The sequence below is a fragment of the Tremella mesenterica genome (genome assembly GCF_000271645.1).
Source record: "Tremella mesenterica DSM 1558 unplaced genomic scaffold TREMEscaffold_1, whole genome shotgun sequence".
Classification (NCBI taxonomy): Eukaryota; Fungi; Basidiomycota; class Tremellomycetes; order Tremellales; family Tremellaceae; genus Tremella; species Tremella mesenterica.
In genome coordinates this window covers 1,471,512-1,492,705 of record NW_006711225.1, presented here as the reverse complement: position 1 = coordinate 1,492,705, position 21,194 = coordinate 1,471,512, and the positions used below count along the sequence as shown (strand labels likewise).

The following is a 21,194-nucleotide window of genomic DNA, read 5'->3' as shown; positions in this document are numbered from 1 at the left end:
CCCGTCAAACTTGTTTCCTCGTCGACGCCTCGCCTACATCCTGCGATCTTTTGATGGATGTCTTTCGTGCGGTCTACACCGGGCTTACCAAAGACGTGTCCAATCGCTTCCCAACGATCGACTCGACCAGCTCTCAAGTCTCTCTCCCCCCCCCCCCCCCCCCCACCCCTCCCCTTCAGCTGACGTATGTCCGAATTACCCTTTCGAGGATATACGATCAGTGGCTTTTTTGTGCTTTGCTCTTTTGTTTGCTTGGACTGCGGTACTCTGTTTGTTGATGCATGTAATGACCACTATCGTGTCTTCTGACGTCTCTTTTGTCTGTAGACTGTCTGACTAAAGCTTCTTTTCTAACGTTAGTCAAGACCATCACATGAGTATTCAGTGAGGTCATAATCAGGCTGCTTTGGTTCATTTTCGCTGCATCCAGGATTTTTTTCTTTCAAGCGCTCTATGCCACGTCTACAGCGCCGACGCCCCGGTGATGATATCAATGAGTTCGTTGGTGATCACGGCTTGACGACCACGGTTGTATTTCAACTGGAGGGAACCGATCATGTCCAGGGCGTTCTGAAAAATCAGCATAATTCTCTTGAACACAAGAGGACGATGGAGGCCGTATGAGACACGCTCAGTTGCAACCGATCTACCAACAGGGTAAACATGACATGACTAATGGGAGGATGAAGAGGTCAGAGGTGAAGAGACATATCGTGAGAGGGTCACTCACGTTTGACGCATTCTCCATAGCAGTCCTCCTTGCCGAGATCTCCGCTGCATGTCCTTCAACCAAAGCAGTGTAAATAGCGTTGGCTAAAGCAAACTCTGCCAAATCTTTCGACACATCCTCTTCCATCTCATAACGGTTGAACCCGGCGGATTCCCTAAGCGCCTCGGCGGAAATGACAGAGACCATACGGGATTCGTATGAGATAGCGGAAAGGTAATGGTTGGAAACGATACGAATCTGGGCGTCAGCGAGGTCTTTGTCCGCCAATAACCAGACTTGTTATCCTCCAAGATAAATGATCTTGAGTATCAGACAAAACCTCACCTCGTCCCATTCACCACCATTTTTCATGATTTCATCGGCAATAGCGGAAGCTTCACTAAAAGTTGGAACGTCCTTGCCTACACTGCTAAAAGACACCTTGAGGGATTGAGGCATGGCACGACTCAATTGCGCCTTGCTCTTGTCCCCCACAACTGCGAGGGATCCAGGAGCTTCGGCCATTTCTTTTTTGACGAGACGGGATACGGAAGAGTGAATACCGCCGCAAAGTCCACCGTCGGAGGAAATCCCAAGATAGAGGATCTTGGGTTTGTGATCCGGAGAATCGGGTTTGGAGTGTTGAAAGATTTCTACGTTTCAGTCCTCTGATTTTTCTCCACCAGACAATCACAGAAAGACACACCGTTGTTGGCAGCTCCGTACTTCTTGGCTTCACGCATTGCCCTTTCGGCACGGGTAAGTTTGGTGGAAGCCACGACTTTCATGGACTGCGAGTCAGTTTTGCAAGCCATGAGGTGGAACATATGACGGGCCTTTGTGATTTTCTCAATGTTTTTTACCGATTTGAGACTGTTTTGTCAGTATATAGATCTCTCCCGGTCGGTCCTGGTGATTTCCATCCTGCATTCAACGCAAGGGATGCAATCGATAAAAGCAAAGAAACGAGATCCTCACCGAGATTCAATCTCCCTCAATGTGGCCATACCGTTTTGTTGCTGAACCCCACGGAGTGGAGCCGCCGAGGAGAGAGCGGGTCGGATAGCCCGGGAGAACATGACGGATTGTTGGGGGGGAAGAGAGGAAGTGTAGAGTGGAGAGAGAAGGGACGGAATGGAGTTGTCGGGAAGGGGGCGGAAGGGAGAGAGAGGGTGCCACAGTGTCATCCTTACAAACACCGTAAACGCCGAATATAACCTCAAGCTTCCTCCACTTTGAGCGTGTTCTTTGTTCCGACTCGACTCTTTGCATTATAACAACAACTCTACTCCTCTTACAGCCACACACATCTTATCAGCTAACTCCTACCACATCTCACCGTCACTTCAAGCATACAGACCGCGCCAAGAGTAAGTCAGGCGCACTTCCTGCATGACCACTCTGACATCTCAGTGGCCGATCCAGAAGTTCAAGATATTTTCGCCGGAATGAAGAAGAAGAAGAAGAAGGTCGGTGTAGAGGCAAGCGAGCCAACTCCGGAGCTCGCTGAAGTATCTCAACCCACGCCCGCGTCACCTCCTTCTCCTGAGCAGGAAGTCACCCAACCGGCCCCTGTCGCGTTACCCGTAGAAGAGCCGATCAGCTCTGGAGTTGCCACCCCCGTAGACATTGAGAGAGCTCCTACGGACGATGTGGACCTGTTTGCGGATATGAAAAAGAAGAAGAAGAAGAAGAAGGAGCTCCCTCTTGACCTAGTAGGTGTCCTTCATGCTTCACATGACTTGTCAGACTGATTCAAATAGGAAGCCGGAGAAGAAGCCCCTGGGCCTGCCCCTTTAGATGGTATCGATGTTCCTATCAAAAAGAAGAAAAGCAGAAAACAGGCACTGGATTTTGCAAAAGAGTTGGATGACTTGGATGGTGAAGGTGAAGATGCGCCAGTGCCTGACGACTTGGATGGAGATGCCGGAGATGACTTATTCGAACGTCCACAAGAAAGTCAAGCCGCTGAGAGCGGGCAAGAGGCATGGGTGTCAGAGGGACGTGACCCGACATATGCGGAAGTAAGCGAATCCACAAAGAAACACCTTGCCCAGCTGACATTTAGCTTCTCGATAGATTCTTCCGCCTTCTTCACCAACATAATCCAGAGCTCGCCGGCGACAAGAAGCGGTATACCATCGTTCCCCCTCAAGTCGCCAGAGAAGGTACAAAGAAAACCGTCTTCTCCAACATTTACGACATCTGCCGAAGAATGCATCGACAACCCGAACATCTCATTCAATTCTTGTACGCCGAATTGGGCACACAAGGTTCGGTCGATGGTGCTCAGCGACTGATTATGAAGGGGAGATATACACAGAAACAGATCGAGAATGTACTGCGGAAATACATCAGTGCGTTATTCGGTTGCTGGACGTGGAGAAGCAATGTCACTGACATGTCAGCCGAGTATGTCACCTGCAAAATCTGCAAGTCGCCCGATACGTTACTGGGCAAGGAGAACCGTTTGTATTTCATGACGTGCGAATCTTGTGGATCTCGTGAGTGCTTCTTCGGAGGTCCAACCTGTGCTGAGACTATCAGGTCTGTCGGTGTCGGCCATCAAGGCAGGTTATCAAGCGCAGATCGGGAAGAGAATCAAGGCCGCTTAATAACAAAAAAGACACGATCACTTGCATTGCACATGTATACGATATCAACTTGTCCTTACTGCTGACCTGACTAATTAGTTTCCTCATAAACGTCAACACCATCTGGGTTACTTGTGCAATCGGCCGCAGTATCAATTGTGAGCGACGACGACACGTCAATCTCTTGACAGTACAGCTGATGGACAGACGGAATTGAAAAAGTGGGCGGACACTCTATCCATTCATTCACTCATCGCTCTCTATGGTTCATTGTTCATGCTATGACTATCCTTCACTCATCTGAACCTCAATCGACACAGCTTACCCAGGACAATATGGCTCGTAAGCCCACTCTGGTCCCCAAGTGGGACCGGCGAATGGACAGATCAGGGCATGATGGTTGGAGCGGGACATGATTGTGTCTTTGGCATGTTTTTCTTGAATTGAGTAGAGTAGGAGATCGCACTTCTAGGAGGTGGGTAAGTCATCTCGTAATACTTCCATCCCCTAGGGGTGATGCCGGACCGATTCAAAGCTTCTTTAGCGCTCATCATACCATCAATCACAATGACCATTGTGAGCCTCTCAATTAGCGGGGGATCGTACTCATACTCCCGCCACCCCTTTCCCGAGAGATAATCTGAATGGATTGCTCCTCTCTCCTCATTGCTCAAAAGCCGGTAATAATCAGCCGTGGCTAATTTCCTTTCCGCCATCTCCTCTGCGAGGATGACACGAGTGAGCATGTCATATACCACCGAATACCCCCAAACACGGTCGTTGCTGATCGTCGTCGTCGTCCTCCGCCTTGTAGCACTCTTACTTATTCTGAGATTACCACCTCTTACATTGCCCCGCCCTCCCTGCTGTGCGGCATCTACCACGTCACTCGTGTCACTTTCTCTAGGTATGCAAGCTTGAAATTGTTTTAGACTATCGTTTAAACCCCTTAACGCTGACCACGCTACGCCACATAATTCGAAGGCTGGTTCATTGTCCTTGTTACCGTCTTTTCCATTTTCTGTGTCTACGCATTTGCCTGTGTGAACATTGTTTTCGTTTGTATTCGTCCGGACCTGATTATCGTACTGAATACTCGCCAACAAGAAGATTTTGCCTGCTTCATTCGCTAACATGCTGATCTTTGCATCCCTCATGCGGAACAGAATGGAATCGACGATTGCCTCTGTCATCGAACCACGCCTGTGCAGGCAAGACGTGGATGACTGCTCAAATTGTGGGTGAGTGGTTATCTCTGACATTCCCTTGGCAGGTTGCTGATAACAGGAGTGAGTTCGACAGAATCACCTTTCGAGTCAATTAAAGGGTCGTAGGAGTTCCGATTGATTGGAGAGCGATATCTAGTGGGTCTGGGGGGGTGACTTTCCTATTATGGGGGTGCTTACAAGAAGAATATCCAAGGGGACATCGGAGTTTGCTCGTAGGTGACGCTACGACCCTATCCACCCATCAAAATGATGCGTTTGAAGGGAGTGTGAAGTGTGGAGAAAGTGTGGAGTGGGAAAGTTTCTCACAAAAGAGGTCACTTTTTCTTCCCACTCCATGATAGGACTTCATGCTGACCACGTAGCTTCTCCACTCCGCCCGCTCCATCCATCGAACCGACGAGAGTACGTCAATTTCCACACTACACGGAGAGTACTTCTCCCTCAAGCTCAGTACGGATTCTCCCCGGCACTCCCATGGTATCGAGGTAGGTCGTTTGTCAGCTGAACTCTCAGTCTCACGCTACCTGCTGTGACTGACGAAGTAGAATCATATCATGGCCGTCACTCGCATACATCTATCATAGCTGTTTGACTACCTGGTCTCCTCCGATTCGCGGCGTATCCGGTCGTAATTACTTTCAATGGCAGGGCTCTGCTGATTTTTGTATCGGGTGAGCAGATCTGTATGCCGAGTTGGCCTTGACCCCAGATCAAGACTTCCCTTGCCTGGTGGGACGATGTTTCCTGCGTCCCATCTCAGAAGCTCTCTATAAAGTTCGTCGAAGAACAGCCACCGCGCCTTCTCGAAGTACCTTTCCTCTTGGTAAGTTTGGAAAATCGTAGCGCCTCGATCGCTGGTCCATTGAACAGTGCTTATGGCATCCCACATGGCGTCCCCATCTGGTTTTGAGAGACCCAAATCACCTGCCATACGTTCCTTATCGGCGGGAGAGAAGTCTTTGGTGTATCCTGCCGACACCAGCGTGTTCACGATGGACAACAACTCTCCATGGAGACTTTTGGCCTCTTCGGTTTCCGTGTCTTTGGCGTACAGGATCGGGGGGGGGGGGGTGTTGGGTACTGTCTCTCTGTCATAGACTCTTCGAACATACTTCAGGGCATCAGCGTACTTGGAGATCAGTGTTGAGGCAGTTGTTGATAACTGACTTATTCGATCTGAGCTCATTGTCAACTCCATGATGTGTGATTGTGTGTATGCTGAAAGCTTAACACATCTTCCTGATAGTACTTATACTTCAGAGCACCACCAATCAATAACCACTGTCCTGCTTCTCCACCCTCAATAATATCCACTATGGAGCTACCCCGATCGGGCCATGGAGTACGACTGCCGCTCCAAAACCGCTCCGACGAGTCTCGAACTCGACCCGAGGAACCGATAACACAAGGAGTGCGAGGATGATGGGACGGGGACACGTACGATCCTTCGATCGGGTCCCACACTTGGAGCGATACCGACAAGTAGATAGCACAGGATGGTTGTGGGGACAGCTTCAAACTCAAGATACGCGCAACTCAACGCCTGGCTCTCGTCAAGCCCGCATGAATTCCCAAAGGGTCTCTAAGTAGGAAGATATTGCAGGGTGTGGATACTAGGCTTCTTGTAGGACCGTTTGGCAAAACAGAACCGTGGTGGCTACAAAAGCTGGAATGGAGTACTCTGTCAGTATCTAATCAGAATTTCTATGCTTTATGCGTATGATACTGATGCGCAGCAATAGGTCTCGTCGAAATCTGCATGGTCGTCGTCATCATCATCATCATCATCATCATCATCATCATCATCATCATCATCATCATCATCGTCTTCTTCTTCTTCTTCATGTGTATGGCCTTCATGAACCGCTGTGGGATATGTCAGGTCGGCAGAACATGAATCACATAAGCTGTAAGACATTTGGCAACTAATGCTAAGCTTGAGTAGGAGTGGAAAGTGTTGGGTCAAATCTGTCTTGAGAGGCTGTCAGTAGTGTTGTTGCACGTTCAGATTCAATCTCGTTGAGGAGACCGTCGAGCCACAGCAAGGTACGACGCCTTTGCTGTAGGGTGGGAAGTACTTGACCCCATGAGTTTGGACTCAGTGCAATGCCATCCTTGAAACTACTTTGCTCCCAATCATCCAGATATGTTTTCTGCTCATAATTGTATTTTGGCTGTGATGGCTGCAGCTGTGTGTCAACATCAACTGTGAGCCTCAAGCAGGCTTCCAATATCCATTCGTTGATGTCATATGAAGGTGGATGACCATTCGAGTCGAGTCTACCTGTCAAAAACAACTGTCGTTCCTTCAACATCTGAGAGGGTGAACTTTCACCCAAAAAGAATTTCACCGTATTGGCAAGAATTGTGATATTTCGATGATATCCCCCCGCTTGTTGCCAAGTCAACGGTCTCCTTTCTGCCCAAGATGTGTTGGACATTTCCAGTGCATGCATCAAGTCGTAGATCCCGTTCATAGTATCTTTGTACTTTTGGACAACTGTTGCAAGTTCCTTCCCTTGTTTGACGATCTCTGCGTTTGACGGGAATTGGGCTGGCCTTGGCTTCACAGTCATGTGTCGTAGGGAGCCGTGAAATGTCGCGAGCCCCTTTTGATTTGACGTTTTGCTATCTGAACCGGCAGCAGACGCTGTCTTGATACTCTCCTCAGCTAGATCAAAGATTTTCGTGAGCTGGAGCAACACATGCTTCACGGTTTGCTGACTGCCCTGTCGTCGACTATCGTACACTTTGGTACGACTTTCGTCCGACAGGCCTCGGAAGCGATCGACAAATTGCCGAAGGGAGTTCCATGACGCTTCGATATGTCGTATACTTGGGGCAAAATCTTTGCTTTTATATGCTCCCTCAATTTCTTCAAACCGATGGAGGATTCTCTCAAAATTCAGCAGTCCGTCAGCAGTAGAGGACATTCAGTCTAGTAAGGACTAGTATGTGTCTGTGGAGAGGGTGGTGTGATAGGATTGGGATATCTGAGTCTAGTTAGCTTATATACACGCTTGAGGTTCAATTTGGCTCATGACGTAGTTCCTTCTCAAACGAGGGGGTCATGGCGGATCAGGCGAAATCTACTCGAACATGGGCGTGAGAGGTAGATGACGATACCGGGACTAGTGTGGATCTTGAGAAACTGCGCACACTGCCTTCGACTTACTCACTACGAGCTCCTCGTGGGAACAAACTCTCCACGACATATCTTCAGTAATCGGATACGTAAGCCGTCTCACTTGAAATCCAATCATTCATCGTTCCACACCCTCGCTGTCAGGATCACGCGGTACCACGGGTACCTTACCTTGTAGTCGTACTCTTTTCCATTCCCGTCCCCGTCTCCATTCCCGCGTCCGGGCTTACTCCGTTTGCTACTACGCCTGGTTCCACTCATTCGACACCTCTACCCTTTTTCACATCTCCGTCTCGGTAACTATCATCGCTCTTCCTCTCCTATTCTACCTCGACTTCATTCCAAACTACGCATGCTCTTATCGGTATCACTCCGCTCTCTTTTTAGTATATAGACGTAGTCTTTTCTCAGCAATGTCTTGTCGAATGTATTTTGTGTTTTCCTAGTTATATCATTTGACATACATCTCATCGATCTTACAGATCTCTTCGATACACTACATCACTAGGTTTGTTCCCTACAAGGCCTCATTGTCATAGCTCATCGACGCAGACTATCCCGACGTCTGGTCCTTACATAAAATACATTCGACCTTACTTGTACCGAACAAGACCTAGGTGATTACCAACAACACGTTATCGGTTGTTAACAATGTCCCTTCCTGATTCACCCACCTTTGATCGCACATCTGTCGCCAATCTTCGCGATTTTCGACATGATCGTCGCACTTTCCAAGCTGAACTCCAAGAGATGCGTCAGCATCACCAAGAACAAAATCAAGTCATTATTCAGCTTCAAGCAGAACTTGCCGCTCTTCGAACAGCGCCGCAAGCGGGGAATCGTCCTGCAGAAGGACAGGGGACTCTCGAGAACCTGAGACAAGAACCTACAGTGCACGGGTTCTCTCCCAACGTGGCGGTAATGGGTACAAATGAACCCGACCCGCATTCCAATCACTCCTCACCAAATTCCAACCACACGTCGTTGAATTTGAATGACGCGTTGCCAGCTGTCAATCAGCAACGTCCAATTCATACTCAACCAATTCCAATTCCGACAAACGCACATCGGGGCCAATCACACCTCAGAACCCCATTTACTAGTACTCCATTCTCTCAGACTCATCCTGAACGGTTCAGACAGGGGACTTACGAAAGGCAAGGTGAACATATGAATTCCAACTACGACTTGTTGGGTTCAGACATAAGAAAGATTGATATCAAGACCCCCGACACGTTTCACGGGAACGGGGACAAGGTTGATGCTTATGTGGCTGAAGTAAGGCTTTATCTGGATCTTAGGGGAAGAGGCATGAACGATAGATTTAGAGTTTTGTGGGCGGCTAGTTATTTGAGGGGGAAAGCAGGAAGGTGGTGGCAAGCGTACTACGTCAAGTCGGAAAAGGACCAGCCAGAGTGGGCTTTCAACTTGAGCCTTTTCTTGGAACAGGTGAAAAGGATGTTTGGAGATCCTGATAGACACCGCTACGCGGTACAACGTCTAAAACGTCTTCGTCAAGACAAGTCGGTATCGGACTATTACTCGTCGTTCCTTTCAATTTCGGCTGATGTCGATTGGGATGACCGAGCACTCAAGGATGCTTTCGAATCTGGACTATCAACAGAAATTCGAGTAGCTCTCGCAAATCGGGAACACCAACCTCAAACTCTTAAAGAGCTTGCAGACGCTGCAATTAGTCTTTACGTTCATCTAGAAGGTGTCAAAACTTCTTATCAATGGAACAATAATTCTGGTGGACAGGGCAACCGTAACAAAGAAGGGGATAGACAGAGGACAAACACACCTAAAGGAAATCCTACTACGTCTTCTCCGAAATCTACATATGGTCAGCGCGATTCCAACAACCAGAATGTGAAGAAAACAGACTACAACAAGTCCAAATCCAACTCTAGTAGGAAAAGTCTCACCTACGACGAGAAGAAATACAGACGAGACAACGGGTTATGCTTATACTGTGGCAACGCTGGCCACATGGCTAGCGCGTGCCCAGAAGCAAAGAAGAAACCACCAGTAACAGGGTCAAATAAAATCAAGCTGAACACCCTTACCGTAGATAATGGGTACCCTAGGAGGGAAGAGACGTTGTTGGAAAGGGAAACCTTGAAGGAGGAGACAGAGGAAACGAACCATGTCCACTTCTCGTCCATGGTCAAGGAATCAATGATTTCAACTACACCTAGTAGTATTCCAACCACGCCCATCTCCGTTCCAAACAACAACCAATCACTTATCACAATTCCTGTTATTGTTATCGGTCAACCAAATGTACATTCCCGAGCCATGGTAGATAGTGGAGCAACAGTGGACTTTGTAGACGAAGGATTTATTGAACGTTCTCATCTCAAACCTACCACAAAGACCCAAGTCGAACGACTCCGTTTACCAGATGGCGCTACACGCCTTCTGACCAAGGAAATACGTCTTCGAATACTGTTGGGTGAAGGTTTTGAGGTGTACGAATCAACCTTCACAGTCACAAAAATCCACCCTGCCCCTATCGTCCTTGGGCTCACATTTTTGAACAAGATCAACCCAATTATCGACTGGTCAACACAGACTTTGATTCCACGCTCGTTGGAAACCAACAACAGGTTTCAATTCCTAAATATTATTAGCCCAGAAGCTTTCGATCAAGAGGTAGAACCTACCGATATTAGGGGTGCTGTTTACGCACGGACTGTACCAGAAGACGAAACAGAACCAAAGCAAATCGTACCAAAAGAATATTGGGACTATCTAGATGTTTTCTCTAAAGGAGGAGCAAATAAACTGCCTGAACATCGTCCTTTTGATCACCGTATACCCCTGGTTGAGGGCAAAACACCTACTTTTGGACCCATATATTCCCTCTCCCATATTGAACAAGAAGCTCTCAAAAATTATCTCGAAGAAAACCTGAATAAGGGCTTCATCACTCCATCAGAAAGTCCTGCTGGAGCTCCAATCTTGTTTGTTAAAAAGAAAGATGGATCTCTACGGCTCTGTGTGGACTATCGCAGACTGAATGAAATTACAGTCAAGAATCGTTACCCTCTACCCCTTATCGGAGACCTATTGGACCAACTTAAATCCGCCAACATTTATTCCAAAATTGATCTACGTGGTGCTTACAACCTACTACGCATAGCAAAAGGGGATGAATGGAAAACGGCTTTTCGTACAAGATACGGTCTTTTCGAATATAGGGTAATGCCTTTTGGACTCACGAATGCTCCTGCGTCCTTCCAACACCTCATGAACCACATCTTTAGGGATATGCTGGACAAGAACGTCATTATATATCTAGATGACATCCTTGTTTATTCCCCAGATATCCAACAACACGTTAAAGATGTCCGACAAGTGTTAGAAAGACTTCGTCAACACAAGCTGTTCGCCAAACATGATAAATGTGATTTTCATGTTCAAATGGTCGAGTTCCTAGGATATGTCATTCGACCTGGAGGGATAGAAATGGATCCGAAGAAGGAAAAGTCAATAAAAGAATGGCCTAAACCGAAAACGGTCAAGGAAGTTCAATCCTTTCTAGGGTTTGTTAATTTTTATCGAAGGTTCATTGCAGGGTTTGCACATATAGCTAAACCCCTACATGGACTTACCAGGAAGGGGATATCATTCTCATGGGACGAGAAATGTGACAAAGCTTTCGAAGAACTTAAAATTAAAGTTGGATCAGGACCAATATTACGGCATTTTGATCCAAAATTACCGTGCATTGTGGAAACCGACGCTTCGGATTATGCCCTTGGTGCAATCCTTTCACAGCATGAAGACAACGTACTACGTCCAGTTGCTTTTGCTTCACGAAGCATGGCACCGGCGGAACTTAACTATCCGGTGGCCGAAAAGGAGCTGCTCGCAATAGTATATGCCTTTAAGGAATGGCGCCAGTACCTAGAAGGAACCGAAGTACCGGTAGTAGTCCTTACGGACCACCAAAGTTTACAAGTTTTCCTTACCACGAAGCAACTCACAAGAAGGCAAGCTCGTTGGTACGAATTCTTGTCGGAGTTTAACTTTATTATCCAATACAGACCCGGCAAGCAGTCGACGAAACCGGACGCGCTGTCCCGCAGAGTCGACTACAGGCCGTTGGATGTTAAACAGACCTCATTATCTTCAGAACTCAATGATCATAATAACCATCCACTGCTTACCAGCGAACAACTACTTCTCTCCATGATCAAACTACAAGGGGACAAACATTTCGTGAAAACCCAGGAGGAACGGCGTCGAATTATCCAACATGAACATGGTGGAAAGGATGCTGGACACCCTGGTTGGAGAGTAACATTAAGAAAAATTAGCGAGTTGTGGTTTTGGACTGGGATGAAAGAAGATATTAGAAAGTATTGTGAAGAGTGCGAAATCTGTCAACGCACCAAAGCAAGACGTCAAGCCCCTGCTGGTTTCCTACAACCCCTAGAAGTACCCGGAAAACCATGGGCTGATATTACTTGTGACTTTATTGGACCCCTACCCAAATCAAACAATTTTAACTCAATCTTGGTAGTTGTCGATAGGTTGACGAAAGTGGCTGTCTTTATTCCCACCGTTACCACTATAACTGCAGAAGATTTTGCGGAATTATTCCTCAAGAAAGTGTACACAAGATTTGGTGTACCAGACTCAATTGTGTCTGACAGAGGATCTTTATTCGTCTCTAGGTTTTGGAAAACCTTCAACACATTGTTGGGAACGGACTTGAAGTACTCAACAGCGTACCACCCACAAACCGATGGACAGACGGAGAGAGTAAACCAATGGCTTGAACAATACCTTAGAATCTATGTCAATACGGAGCAAGATAATTGGAGCTCCCTTTTACACTTTGCTGAGCTATGCTACAATACAAACTGGCATAGCTCCATTCAGATGTCCCCCTTAAAAGCTTACTCAGGGCGGGACTATAGAACCAACATGATGCAGCCTATTTACGACAAGGCTACACCATTTCCTTCTCCACGTGCTACCGCAAGAGTTACAGCTCTAGGTAAACTTCAACAACGCCTAAAAGAAAACCTACAACGTGCTCAAGAAAACTATAAACACCAATACGACAAAAAACATAGAAATATTGTTTTCGACGTAGGTGACAAGGTTTGGTTGGACTCAAGGAACTTAAAATCATTAAGACCCACAAGAAAATTGGATCACCGCTTCGTGGGACCATACAAGATTATCCAGAAAATCAATGATAATGCCTACAAGCTAGATTTACCAAAAGAGATGTTAGCAAATAAGATACACCCAGTATTCAACGTAAAACTACTTGCTAGATCTAAAGGACAAGTGATTGAATCAGAACCAGCCTTGGTAACTTCCAAACAAGACGTGGTAGAAGAGGAGGAAGACCTCTACGAGGTTGAAAAGGTGATAGGGAAAAGGAAAATCAGACTACCTGGTCGTAACAAGGCCGAAGAACAACTTAAGATTGTCTGGACTGGATTCCCTGAAGGGGAAGCCACTTGGCAACCGTTGGAAACCATCAAAACCAACCCAAAAGTTATAGAATTCTTAAAGAATTCCAACAATTCGAGGATGGATTCCAACAACACGTCGTTGGGTACCAATGTACTTCATACAAAACGACACAGAAAACCAACTGCTAAGTTGCGTTTTGCTGAGACCCTTTAGGGGCTCAGCAAATAACAAATTTCAATAATACTTCGACATGACGAGAAAAGATTGCATGATGATACTCTTCTATGAACAAATTTGATGCTATCTACAGGTAGTAGGCTTCATTCCACCCGTACCACACAACAAAGGACACGATAATTGATACAAAAATCTATGCCTCGACTTCCTCGCCAGCGTTACCGGATTCACCCTCCACTTCTTCCGTTTCGGTGGTGGTATGAGAGGATTTACTCTCATCCTCGTCACTTTCCTCAATCGACGGTTCACTTGGTTCAGAATCAGACTCGAAATCGTCTACAGCCTTCTGTTTTCCTTTCGACTTCTTATACTTCTTCTTAGACGAACCAGTTTTGGCGATGGGGACCGGTCTTCGTTTCTTGTCCGGCAAAGCAGAGTATGCCCACCGAACATTACAGTAATCGGGGACTTGGATACCAACTACGTGTCCGAAACGATGGGGAATGGGTACACGGAAATCGGGACCAGATATTTTACATTCGTTTAGCTTCTGAAGGTTAGGAACTACGTGTGGTAGGAAACAAACACGCACTACACAAAGATCAAGTACACTGGAATAAACATCATTAACTTGCTGTTTGACAGCAACCTGAACTGCATCTTCTTCGTCGATCCTTACACCATAACGGTGAGACAAGAGGATGGCATTCGCCATGGCTTTATCGAGTGTCGTGTACATAGCCTTCCATTGGGTCATTGAAAATTTTAATTGGTCACGGGGACCTATACGGGAATCAACAGCGAAGGAGCATGTACCACGGTCGACCAGGCACCAGTAACAACTAGAAATTAACGAACTACACCTGGTACGAAACTATTTAGAACTCACTGTCCACAAATATGATACTGCTCGGAACCCGAAAAGCGGATAACGGGTACCAAACACGGCCACTTCTTAGTGAAATCCTGCCAGCGGGAAGGTTTGGAAAGCATGTCTTCACAACAATTACAAGGTTCAGACGCGTACCCTACGATGGTCTGCTCAGTACCAAGAACAGAAAGTACGAGATCGACCTTGGCCCTTGTGGATTCAGCCTTCGTCGACTTCCATAAACGAAGGTAATGGATAAAATTCTACTAGTCAATATTCAAAACAAACAACGTGTGGTAGGAGACGTACTTGGACTTTGTTAGAAGACACGTCCATAGCTTGAAGAACAATATCGTGGTACGAGTTCTGTCGACCACCCGGTTTGGGAACAACGATGAGGGGTCCTTCACGATAGGGAGGTCCGGAAGCCTCAACACCACCTTTAATTTGTTTATTTCGGGGAGTTTGATACTCGACGGCGGTAGAAACTTCCCGGAGAGGTGTAGAAGGAAACGGAGCATCGGTAGAAGGAATCGGAAGATCGGCAGGAGGATCAGGATCATGAGGAAAAGGAGTTAAATGACGTGGATTGGGGGTTTCTTTACGACCTTGACCAACACGTTGCTTGGAGGGACCGGCGACGGCAACAGGTGGAGGAGAACGAACAGGAGGGACTTGAGATCCGGAACGGCGACCTTGAGATCCAGAACGGCGACGCTTGTTAGCCTATCTCGTCAGCCAGTCCTCCACCACAAAATCGAGGTTTTTTTTCGTTTCTTTCGCACGGATCATGGTACTCGTACTCACAGACGCTTCGGTGGCCTTTTTCAAGGACGCAAGTTGTTTACGAGTAACCATTGTTAGTAAAAGTGTTGTTAGAATGGAGAAGGTCAGAAAAGAAATGAGTAAAGAGGTAAAGAGAAGAGACGAGAAGAGAAGGAATCGAACTACACGACGAGGGGAACATTATTTGATAAGTAATGACACGTCATGACCACGTGGAATTCCTGACAACCATCAAATTCTCTTAACAACCATCACGATGACGTCGAGACGACGTCTACCGAAGGAGGGGAGTAATGTCAGGATCACGCGGTACCACGGGTACCTTACCTTGTAGTCGTACTCTTTTCCATTCCCGTCCCCGTCTCCATTCCCGCGTCCGGGCTTACTCCGTTTGCTACTACGCCTGGTTCCACTCATTCGACACCTCTACCCTTTTTCACATCTCCGTCTCGGTAACTATCATCGCTCTTCCTCTCCTATTCTACCTCGACTTCATTCCAAACTACGCATGCTCTTATCGGTATCACTCCGCTCTCTTTTTAGTATATAGACGTAGTCTTTTCTCAGCAATGTCTTGTCGAATGTATTTTGTGTTTTCCTAGTTATATCATTTGACATACATCTCATCGATCTTACAGATCTCTTCGATACACTACATCACTAGGTTTGTTCCCTACAAGGCCTCATTGTCATAGCTCATCGACGCAGACTATCCCGACGTCTGGTCCTTACACTCGCCCACACGCAACTTCTCATTCTGGTGATTTCTCAATCCTTTCATCCTCTCCACCACCCGCGGATCGGGCAGGCGGTGCAACGTCTTCTCTGATGACAAGTATGCTTGGCAATCAATGGCGTGAGAGCCTCGCTAGTGGATCCACGAGTCGGGCGATACTCCAAATCCTTACGGGCGAGTCTGACCGCGGCCTGGAGTGGACGACCTGAGCTGACAAACATTTCACACATCACATATAAGCGACGGACGATTGAGGCTGTGACTTTGTCGTGGGAAAGATGTGGAGATTGGTGAGTGAAGAGAGTGACGTATAATTGCCGGAGGAAATCGTAGACCAGTGGAGTGAATGGGGTGTTTAGAATATGGTAGAACGTGTGAAGATAGATGTCGAATTCGGCAACTACCAATACATTTGGAAAGAGTCGGTAAGTGGAGCAGTGGTGTCGTGGGAGTTATCGTTCGAGATTTGAACATACAGGTGACGTATGTTAGTCGAGGTGAAGGTGGACCAGTGGAGTCATGGAGCAAAGTGGGCCGGAAAGTGGAGCAGATAGCGTGAGGATAGATGTCGAAGTTTGTGATCTCTGTACGTGAGAAAAGTTCGTAAATGAGGCTGTGGAATTGCGACGTGGTTCGAGACTTCATGGGAGAAGGGCGACGTACAACTTCTCATTTTGAGAGGGGAAGGAAGGGCGGTGGAGCAGTGGAGCAGTGGAGCAGATAGCTTGAGTAACGTGGGACTGAAAATGTGAAGACTGATGATGTGTCAGTTGACGACTCTCCTACCAAGATGAAGACCAGACAACTCACTATGTCATCATGTTAAGTGACCAGTTGGAGCGGTTCGAGGCTGGGCTCGCACGTTCGTGGAAGAAGTGCGTATTGACGAATAAATAGCATGTATCATCGACGACATCCATGGACGTGTCCAGAAGCCGATGGAGTCTGCATGATTAATCTCTGCATCACGCCTCGATAACGGACTGACCATCTCGAATTCAGCGGTGGACCTGAGAAGAAGTCAAAGTCAATACATATTTACTGCTGTAATCCTCTGCGACTATCGATAACACCTCACACATTGCGATTCCACTCACCACTAACAGAGCTATCGTCAGTTGAAATTTATTCTACCTCGTCAGCAAGAAAACACCATGATGAAAGAGGACTGAGGTGATGTCATCAACTGACTTGCTTTTCTCAGGATGAAGGGAGGATCTTTGTGAACGATGACGGCTGATCTTCTTCCTTGAACATATCAGCGGGGTTCTAGCTTTCAGAAGACCCAATGACGCAGTCCAGGGAGATCTCAGGGATGAAAGAGAGGAAGCAGGGGTCAAAGTCGATGTGCGGAGTTCTGGAGATGACATCAACTTTCCTGTTCACTCTGTCAGAGTGCTGACAACGACTTACTTCATTTGTTTAGGATGACGTCGTACAGAGAAGGATAGAGCCTGTGGAAGATTGGACTGATGTGATTCTCGAGCTGTTCAGCATGTATGAAAAAAAGCTGTCTGTCATCAGTCAAGCGTCCAGTGTGATATGACAGTATGACTCACCGTGAACAATGGAGATCGTTTGGTCCTGGACCCGTAAAAGAGCATTTTCGCAGAAAATCGAGAGAATTCAGATATGGAAATCGAAGTGAAAGCTGGCTACATTGAACGTGAAGATGAGAGACGGTCGTCAAGGATACAGGATCTCATTTCGTCAGGACCCCTTTGGGGAAGGGCCATCATTCCATGGACTTAGTGCAGGAACAAGGACGTGGTTTCCGGAGACGCTCCCTTTGCGCTTGATCTCACTCAATTTCCTATTCCAGCAAGAACGGTTAGTTCAGTCACTGCCAACTGCAGATACATACGAGCACTACGTTCGTGGTCTACTATCGTCAATCATTGCATGCTCAACAGTACCAGATCAGCATCAGCACAGTAGAGTATCGTGAGCCACAAAACCTGCCTGTTTCGGTAGGGAGGTAAGTCATCGGGACTTCGCGGTAACCCACGCATCATACTGGAAGCAGCTAACAGATTGGATGTTGTACTCACTGTAGAGTGTACGAGTAGTGGAAAAGTCAAGATCGGGTTCGGGCAAAACATCATGACGAGTGTCCAGAGGGGATCGGATGAAACATCGCCCATAGGCAGATGGTTGTATATGTCTTTGATATAGATCGGATCGTAGCATTAGTCATTGGGGATGGGACTGCTCCCAGAATCAGGCCCCACGTCGTCCGGCGTTCTCAGATTAGGTGTCAGCAGAAGCTGCCCAAGGAGGAAGGAGTATCGGAGAGACGATGAGAAGTTTGATGACCAAACTCGAGTGCTGCCCGACGCGGAATAGCCGTCATATCACACTCAAGAGTATGTTGTGTCCATGAGGGTGGAATTGAACCTGTATCTTGAATAGAACAGAGAGTTTTCATGAGATCTTCCATCAGACAAACAGTCCAAAGTCTTTGTGATGGGTCAAAGTCGACTGGTCGTGTCATCCCGGTCGCTTTGTATGATGGTGATGATAGTGATGCCAGTTCCGAGGTGGAAAACACTCGATTTAGACGTAGTCCTGTTCTCTGAAGTTCTTCATCTCGCTTCGCCTCAGCCTTGGAGATACGTTCCACTCCATCTTGCAAGGCCGATAACGCCATGGTTGTGAAAAAGCCATATTCTTGCCAAGAGGCGGTTTCGAGACCGCGCAGAGATGCTGTCAGTGGTGAAGCCAATCGGATAAATTCGCTGACATTTTCATGATAGTCTCCCACGTCTTCCCAATTCAGTTTGAGGGATGAGGGTGGGATCAATCCCCCATCACACTTGATCAGGAAGAGATCATGGGCGTAGTGAATCAGGTTTGTGAGTTGCGTGAGAGCTTGCGAATATTGTGATGGGGGTTGCAAGGTATCATGGTCCATTATAGGTTCAGCTGGATATGTGTTGAGGTGGCTTCGATCCACGTTACTAAAAAATGGGTGATCCATGAGAACGTTCAATACGAGTGATAGGGATGTTGTTGGTAAGGAATGTGGGCAGTCGATGAGCACAAACAGTACGAGGAGCGATGTTGACGTAGAAGCAACCGCGGTGATGAAATATTCTGCCCAATATAATTTAAGGTCAGAAGTCGAAGACCCTGGAGAAGCCTGGGAATGATGACGCAAGGGAACGAACGAATGATGACGGACATAAAAGGGACGTGTATGGAGATCTAGATGTTGCATGTTGCACAGCTTGATTGGCTTAGAGATCCGAGTTAGCTATTGTATGACCGTCTACGTACGTCGAGTGCCCAGAAGACGAGAAGGAGAAGAAGAAGGAGACCGTGAGAAGTGGGGGCAGTGACTTGGTTGGCCAAAGTGGAGGGGGCAGGCCTAACTTGGTGTGTTACAGAGCCTGCATGCCTATGGAGAGAGTATGTTGTTGTAAGTCACTTTCCGATGTTTTCGCGAGCCTATCTGCTCTCCGTTGCAGCACCTAGCGGGGACCCGAGTAGCCGTCCGCATTGACATTACCCATAAGTACATTCCACTTTAACATCTCGGTCGCTCAAAATGTCTGCAACAAGTCCTAAGCGTAAAGCCAACACCGCCGTCTCTCGTGCAGAGCAAGAGAAAGATCGTCTCGTCAGACAAGCTCAATCTCAAGTACAAACATGTCCGTTCTCCATTCCTCTCTTCCTCTCTTCCACCCCTTCTCTCATCTTCGCCCTCGTTCTGTCATCCTCATAGTGAGATAGGGATATGGCTGACCATTCCAGCTCATCTCACACCCCTCAAAATATATCTGATAATATACAACGCTCTTTCACTCCTCCTCTGGACTTACATCCTCATAGTCATCACCACATTCATCCTCACACCCCGATCTTCACCCATATCCATCCCATCACGATGGCTCTTCCCTCAAAGTGACTTGGTAGATCGGTTATACGCACATTTTGGTGGGAGCTGTCAATACCATAATCTCGGCGAAACGGTAAAATGGACTCAAACTCTTGCCGTTTTTGACGTGTTACATGCTGTACTGGGATTAGTGAGGAGTAGTCCGGGGACGGCTTTGTCTCAAGTCGCAAGTAGGCTATGGGCCGTTTGGGGTGTTGTGGAGCTTGTGCCTAGTGTATGTTGGTTCTTCTTTGAATCTTCCTCTTCCTGTGTGTTTTATCCATTCCCCATTACACAATTTATTTCTCTCTATTTGATCTTAAACCTCTCACAAACTCACCAGAAGGGAATATGAATCACGCAGGGGTGGTAATGCTAGGAAGTTCACGTAGGATGATACACTGATTGATAGAGTGGTAATCACCCTTTATACGCCACCATGGTCCTCGCTTGGTCTGTCGCTGAAGTATTGCGATACAGTTTTTACACATCGTCCTTGTTTGGTTACCAGATTGGGCTTATCGATTGGCTACGGTGAGTGATATCATTTAAGTTCCAATTCTCTCTTCTTGACCCCATGACCTATCCTCACTCCACGGCTTTCACTCCTCTTCGTCTCATATCAGATTATATACCTACCCTCCCTGCACAACATTACATCTAACTCCCATCATGTCAAGCATAGACTACCATATCTATGTTCTGACAAGATGCTAGTTTTATCACACGGATTGCACACAAATTTGAAGAAGAAAACAGACTGACATGAAAGATACAACGCTTTTTACATTCTCTACCCTGTCGGTGCCTCATCCGAAGCATTCTTATCTTATTCGACTCTTCCTCCTCTTTCAACATTCCATCTTCCTTCTTTATTCTCATCTCTCTCATCTCTCTCTACAATCCTCGTTCATCTCCCAACTAACATCCGTACTGCCTTGATATCGAGTAGTCTTGGCAGGGCGGTTTTGTGGAGAGCTACCAAAAGTATATTGGAGGATAAAATGAAGATGAGATGGAGTTGGATGGAAGTATTGAGATTGATTTTGTTTTTCCTTTGGTGGCCTTGTGAGTTCTCATCTTAAATTCTCAATCCGTATCAACTGGTCGATGACCATCATTTGTGTTGTAGCGTTTCATCCACTGAAACTCTTCACCGTCGCATCTTCTCATCACGATACTCCTTTAGATTCTCAATTCTTGTCACATTACGTATTCTACATATAATTCTGTCATTCCTCTCGTTGAAGAACTCTTTGCTGTCGTTTGCTCAAATGTTGCGTCCAGAATAAGGCCCAAAGGTCGCAGAGCGGATGGAGATACTACTATATATTGGCAATGTTGAAGTCGGGCTGAAGTACAGCGCTGTATATACTCATGTCACATATGTCTCGCCAAAGACGAAAACACATGTCCAAAAATAAATTAGGAAAAGATAAAACCCTGTGAAAACCAGTAAAATGCCTCAAATGTCAATGTAAAACAATATTGTCCATCTCGATATCACCAAATATTCAAGCAATTCGTTCATGCATATCCCCATATCACCGTATCACCTTTATTGTTACGAGTCGCATAGTAAATTATAGTGGATGCATGTTAATCTGCTAACATAATTCCAT

At 46.7% G+C, this 21,194-nt stretch overlaps 8 protein-coding genes across 8 annotated transcripts; 2 read left to right on the top strand and 6 right to left on the bottom strand.

Moving 5' to 3' along the window:
• Positions 1–403: 403 nt before the first annotated feature.
• On the bottom strand, positions 404–1,839 carry TREMEDRAFT_41632 (uncharacterized protein). The gene is made up of 6 exons (XM_007000871.1): positions 1,688–1,839; positions 1,546–1,582; positions 1,416–1,500; positions 1,055–1,362; positions 731–967; positions 404–570 (listed from the first exon to the last, which is right to left on the bottom strand). The coding sequence occupies exons 1-6, from the start codon at positions 1,786–1,788 to the stop codon at positions 463–465; spliced, it is 876 nt and encodes a 291-aa protein (XP_007000933.1). The 5' UTR covers positions 1,789–1,839; the 3' UTR covers positions 404–462.
• A 318-nt stretch (positions 1,840–2,157) lies between these two features.
• Positions 2,158–3,324, top strand: TREMEDRAFT_26804 (uncharacterized protein; the record flags this gene model as incomplete). The annotated part of the gene is made up of 5 exons (XM_007000733.1): positions 2,158–2,428; positions 2,486–2,733; positions 2,778–3,066; positions 3,118–3,213; positions 3,257–3,324. 5 exons carry the CDS (start codon positions 2,158–2,160, stop codon positions 3,322–3,324), a joined length of 972 nt encoding a protein of 323 aa, XP_007000795.1.
• Positions 3,325–3,689: 365 nt separating this feature from the next.
• TREMEDRAFT_58457 (uncharacterized protein) lies at positions 3,690–4,496 on the bottom strand (the record flags this gene model as incomplete). Its single annotated transcript, XM_007001217.1, has 1 exon — positions 3,690–4,496. The coding sequence occupies one exon, from the start codon at positions 4,494–4,496 to the stop codon at positions 3,690–3,692; it is 807 nt and encodes a 268-aa protein (XP_007001279.1).
• Positions 4,497–5,124: 628 nt separating this feature from the next.
• On the bottom strand, positions 5,125–5,730 carry TREMEDRAFT_58456 (uncharacterized protein; the record flags this gene model as incomplete). The annotated part of the gene is made up of 2 exons (XM_007001216.1): positions 5,125–5,573; positions 5,700–5,730. 2 exons carry the CDS (start codon positions 5,728–5,730, stop codon positions 5,125–5,127), a joined length of 480 nt encoding a protein of 159 aa, XP_007001278.1.
• Positions 5,731–6,463: 733 nt separating this feature from the next.
• On the bottom strand, positions 6,464–7,747 carry TREMEDRAFT_58455 (uncharacterized protein; the record flags this gene model as incomplete). Its single annotated transcript, XM_007001215.1, has 2 exons — positions 6,464–7,429; positions 7,712–7,747. 2 exons carry the CDS (start codon positions 7,745–7,747, stop codon positions 6,464–6,466), a joined length of 1,002 nt encoding a protein of 333 aa, XP_007001277.1.
• Positions 7,748–13,492: 5,745 nt separating this feature from the next.
• On the bottom strand, positions 13,493–15,028 carry TREMEDRAFT_58453 (uncharacterized protein; the record flags this gene model as incomplete). The annotated part of the gene is made up of 4 exons (XM_007001214.1): positions 13,493–14,141; positions 14,189–14,433; positions 14,480–14,896; positions 14,978–15,028. 4 exons carry the CDS (start codon positions 15,026–15,028, stop codon positions 13,493–13,495), a joined length of 1,362 nt encoding a protein of 453 aa, XP_007001276.1.
• Positions 15,029–17,497: 2,469 nt separating this feature from the next.
• On the bottom strand, positions 17,498–18,606 carry TREMEDRAFT_58452 (uncharacterized protein; the record flags this gene model as incomplete). The annotated part of the gene is made up of 3 exons (XM_007001213.1): positions 17,498–17,574; positions 17,744–17,856; positions 18,053–18,606. The coding sequence occupies 3 exons, from the start codon at positions 18,604–18,606 to the stop codon at positions 17,498–17,500; spliced, it is 744 nt and encodes a 247-aa protein (XP_007001275.1).
• An 847-nt stretch (positions 18,607–19,453) lies between these two features.
• TREMEDRAFT_25191 (uncharacterized protein) lies at positions 19,454–21,021 on the top strand (the record flags this gene model as incomplete). The annotated part of the gene is made up of 4 exons (XM_007000536.1): positions 19,454–19,815; positions 19,987–20,106; positions 20,345–20,640; positions 20,936–21,021. Coding segments are annotated over 4 exons (864 nt in total), but the record flags the coding sequence as incomplete, so codon positions are not given.
• Positions 21,022–21,194: the final 173 nt, after the last annotated feature.

Bases quoted from the DNA above. Each gene is read 5' to 3' on its own strand.
- TREMEDRAFT_41632 (XM_007000871.1), bottom strand. From the start codon at position 1,788: ATGTTCTCCCGGGCTATCCGACCCGCTCTCTCCTCGGCGGCTCCACTC. The intron at 1,501-1,545 runs GCCCGTCATATG...ACTGACTCGCAG, and splicing joins ACATTGAGAAAATCACAAAG to TCCATGAAAGTCGTGGCTTC. The intron at 571-730 runs GTGAGTGACCCT...CTGATTTTTCAG, and splicing joins CTATGGAGAATGCGTCAAAC to AACGCCCTGGACATGATCGG.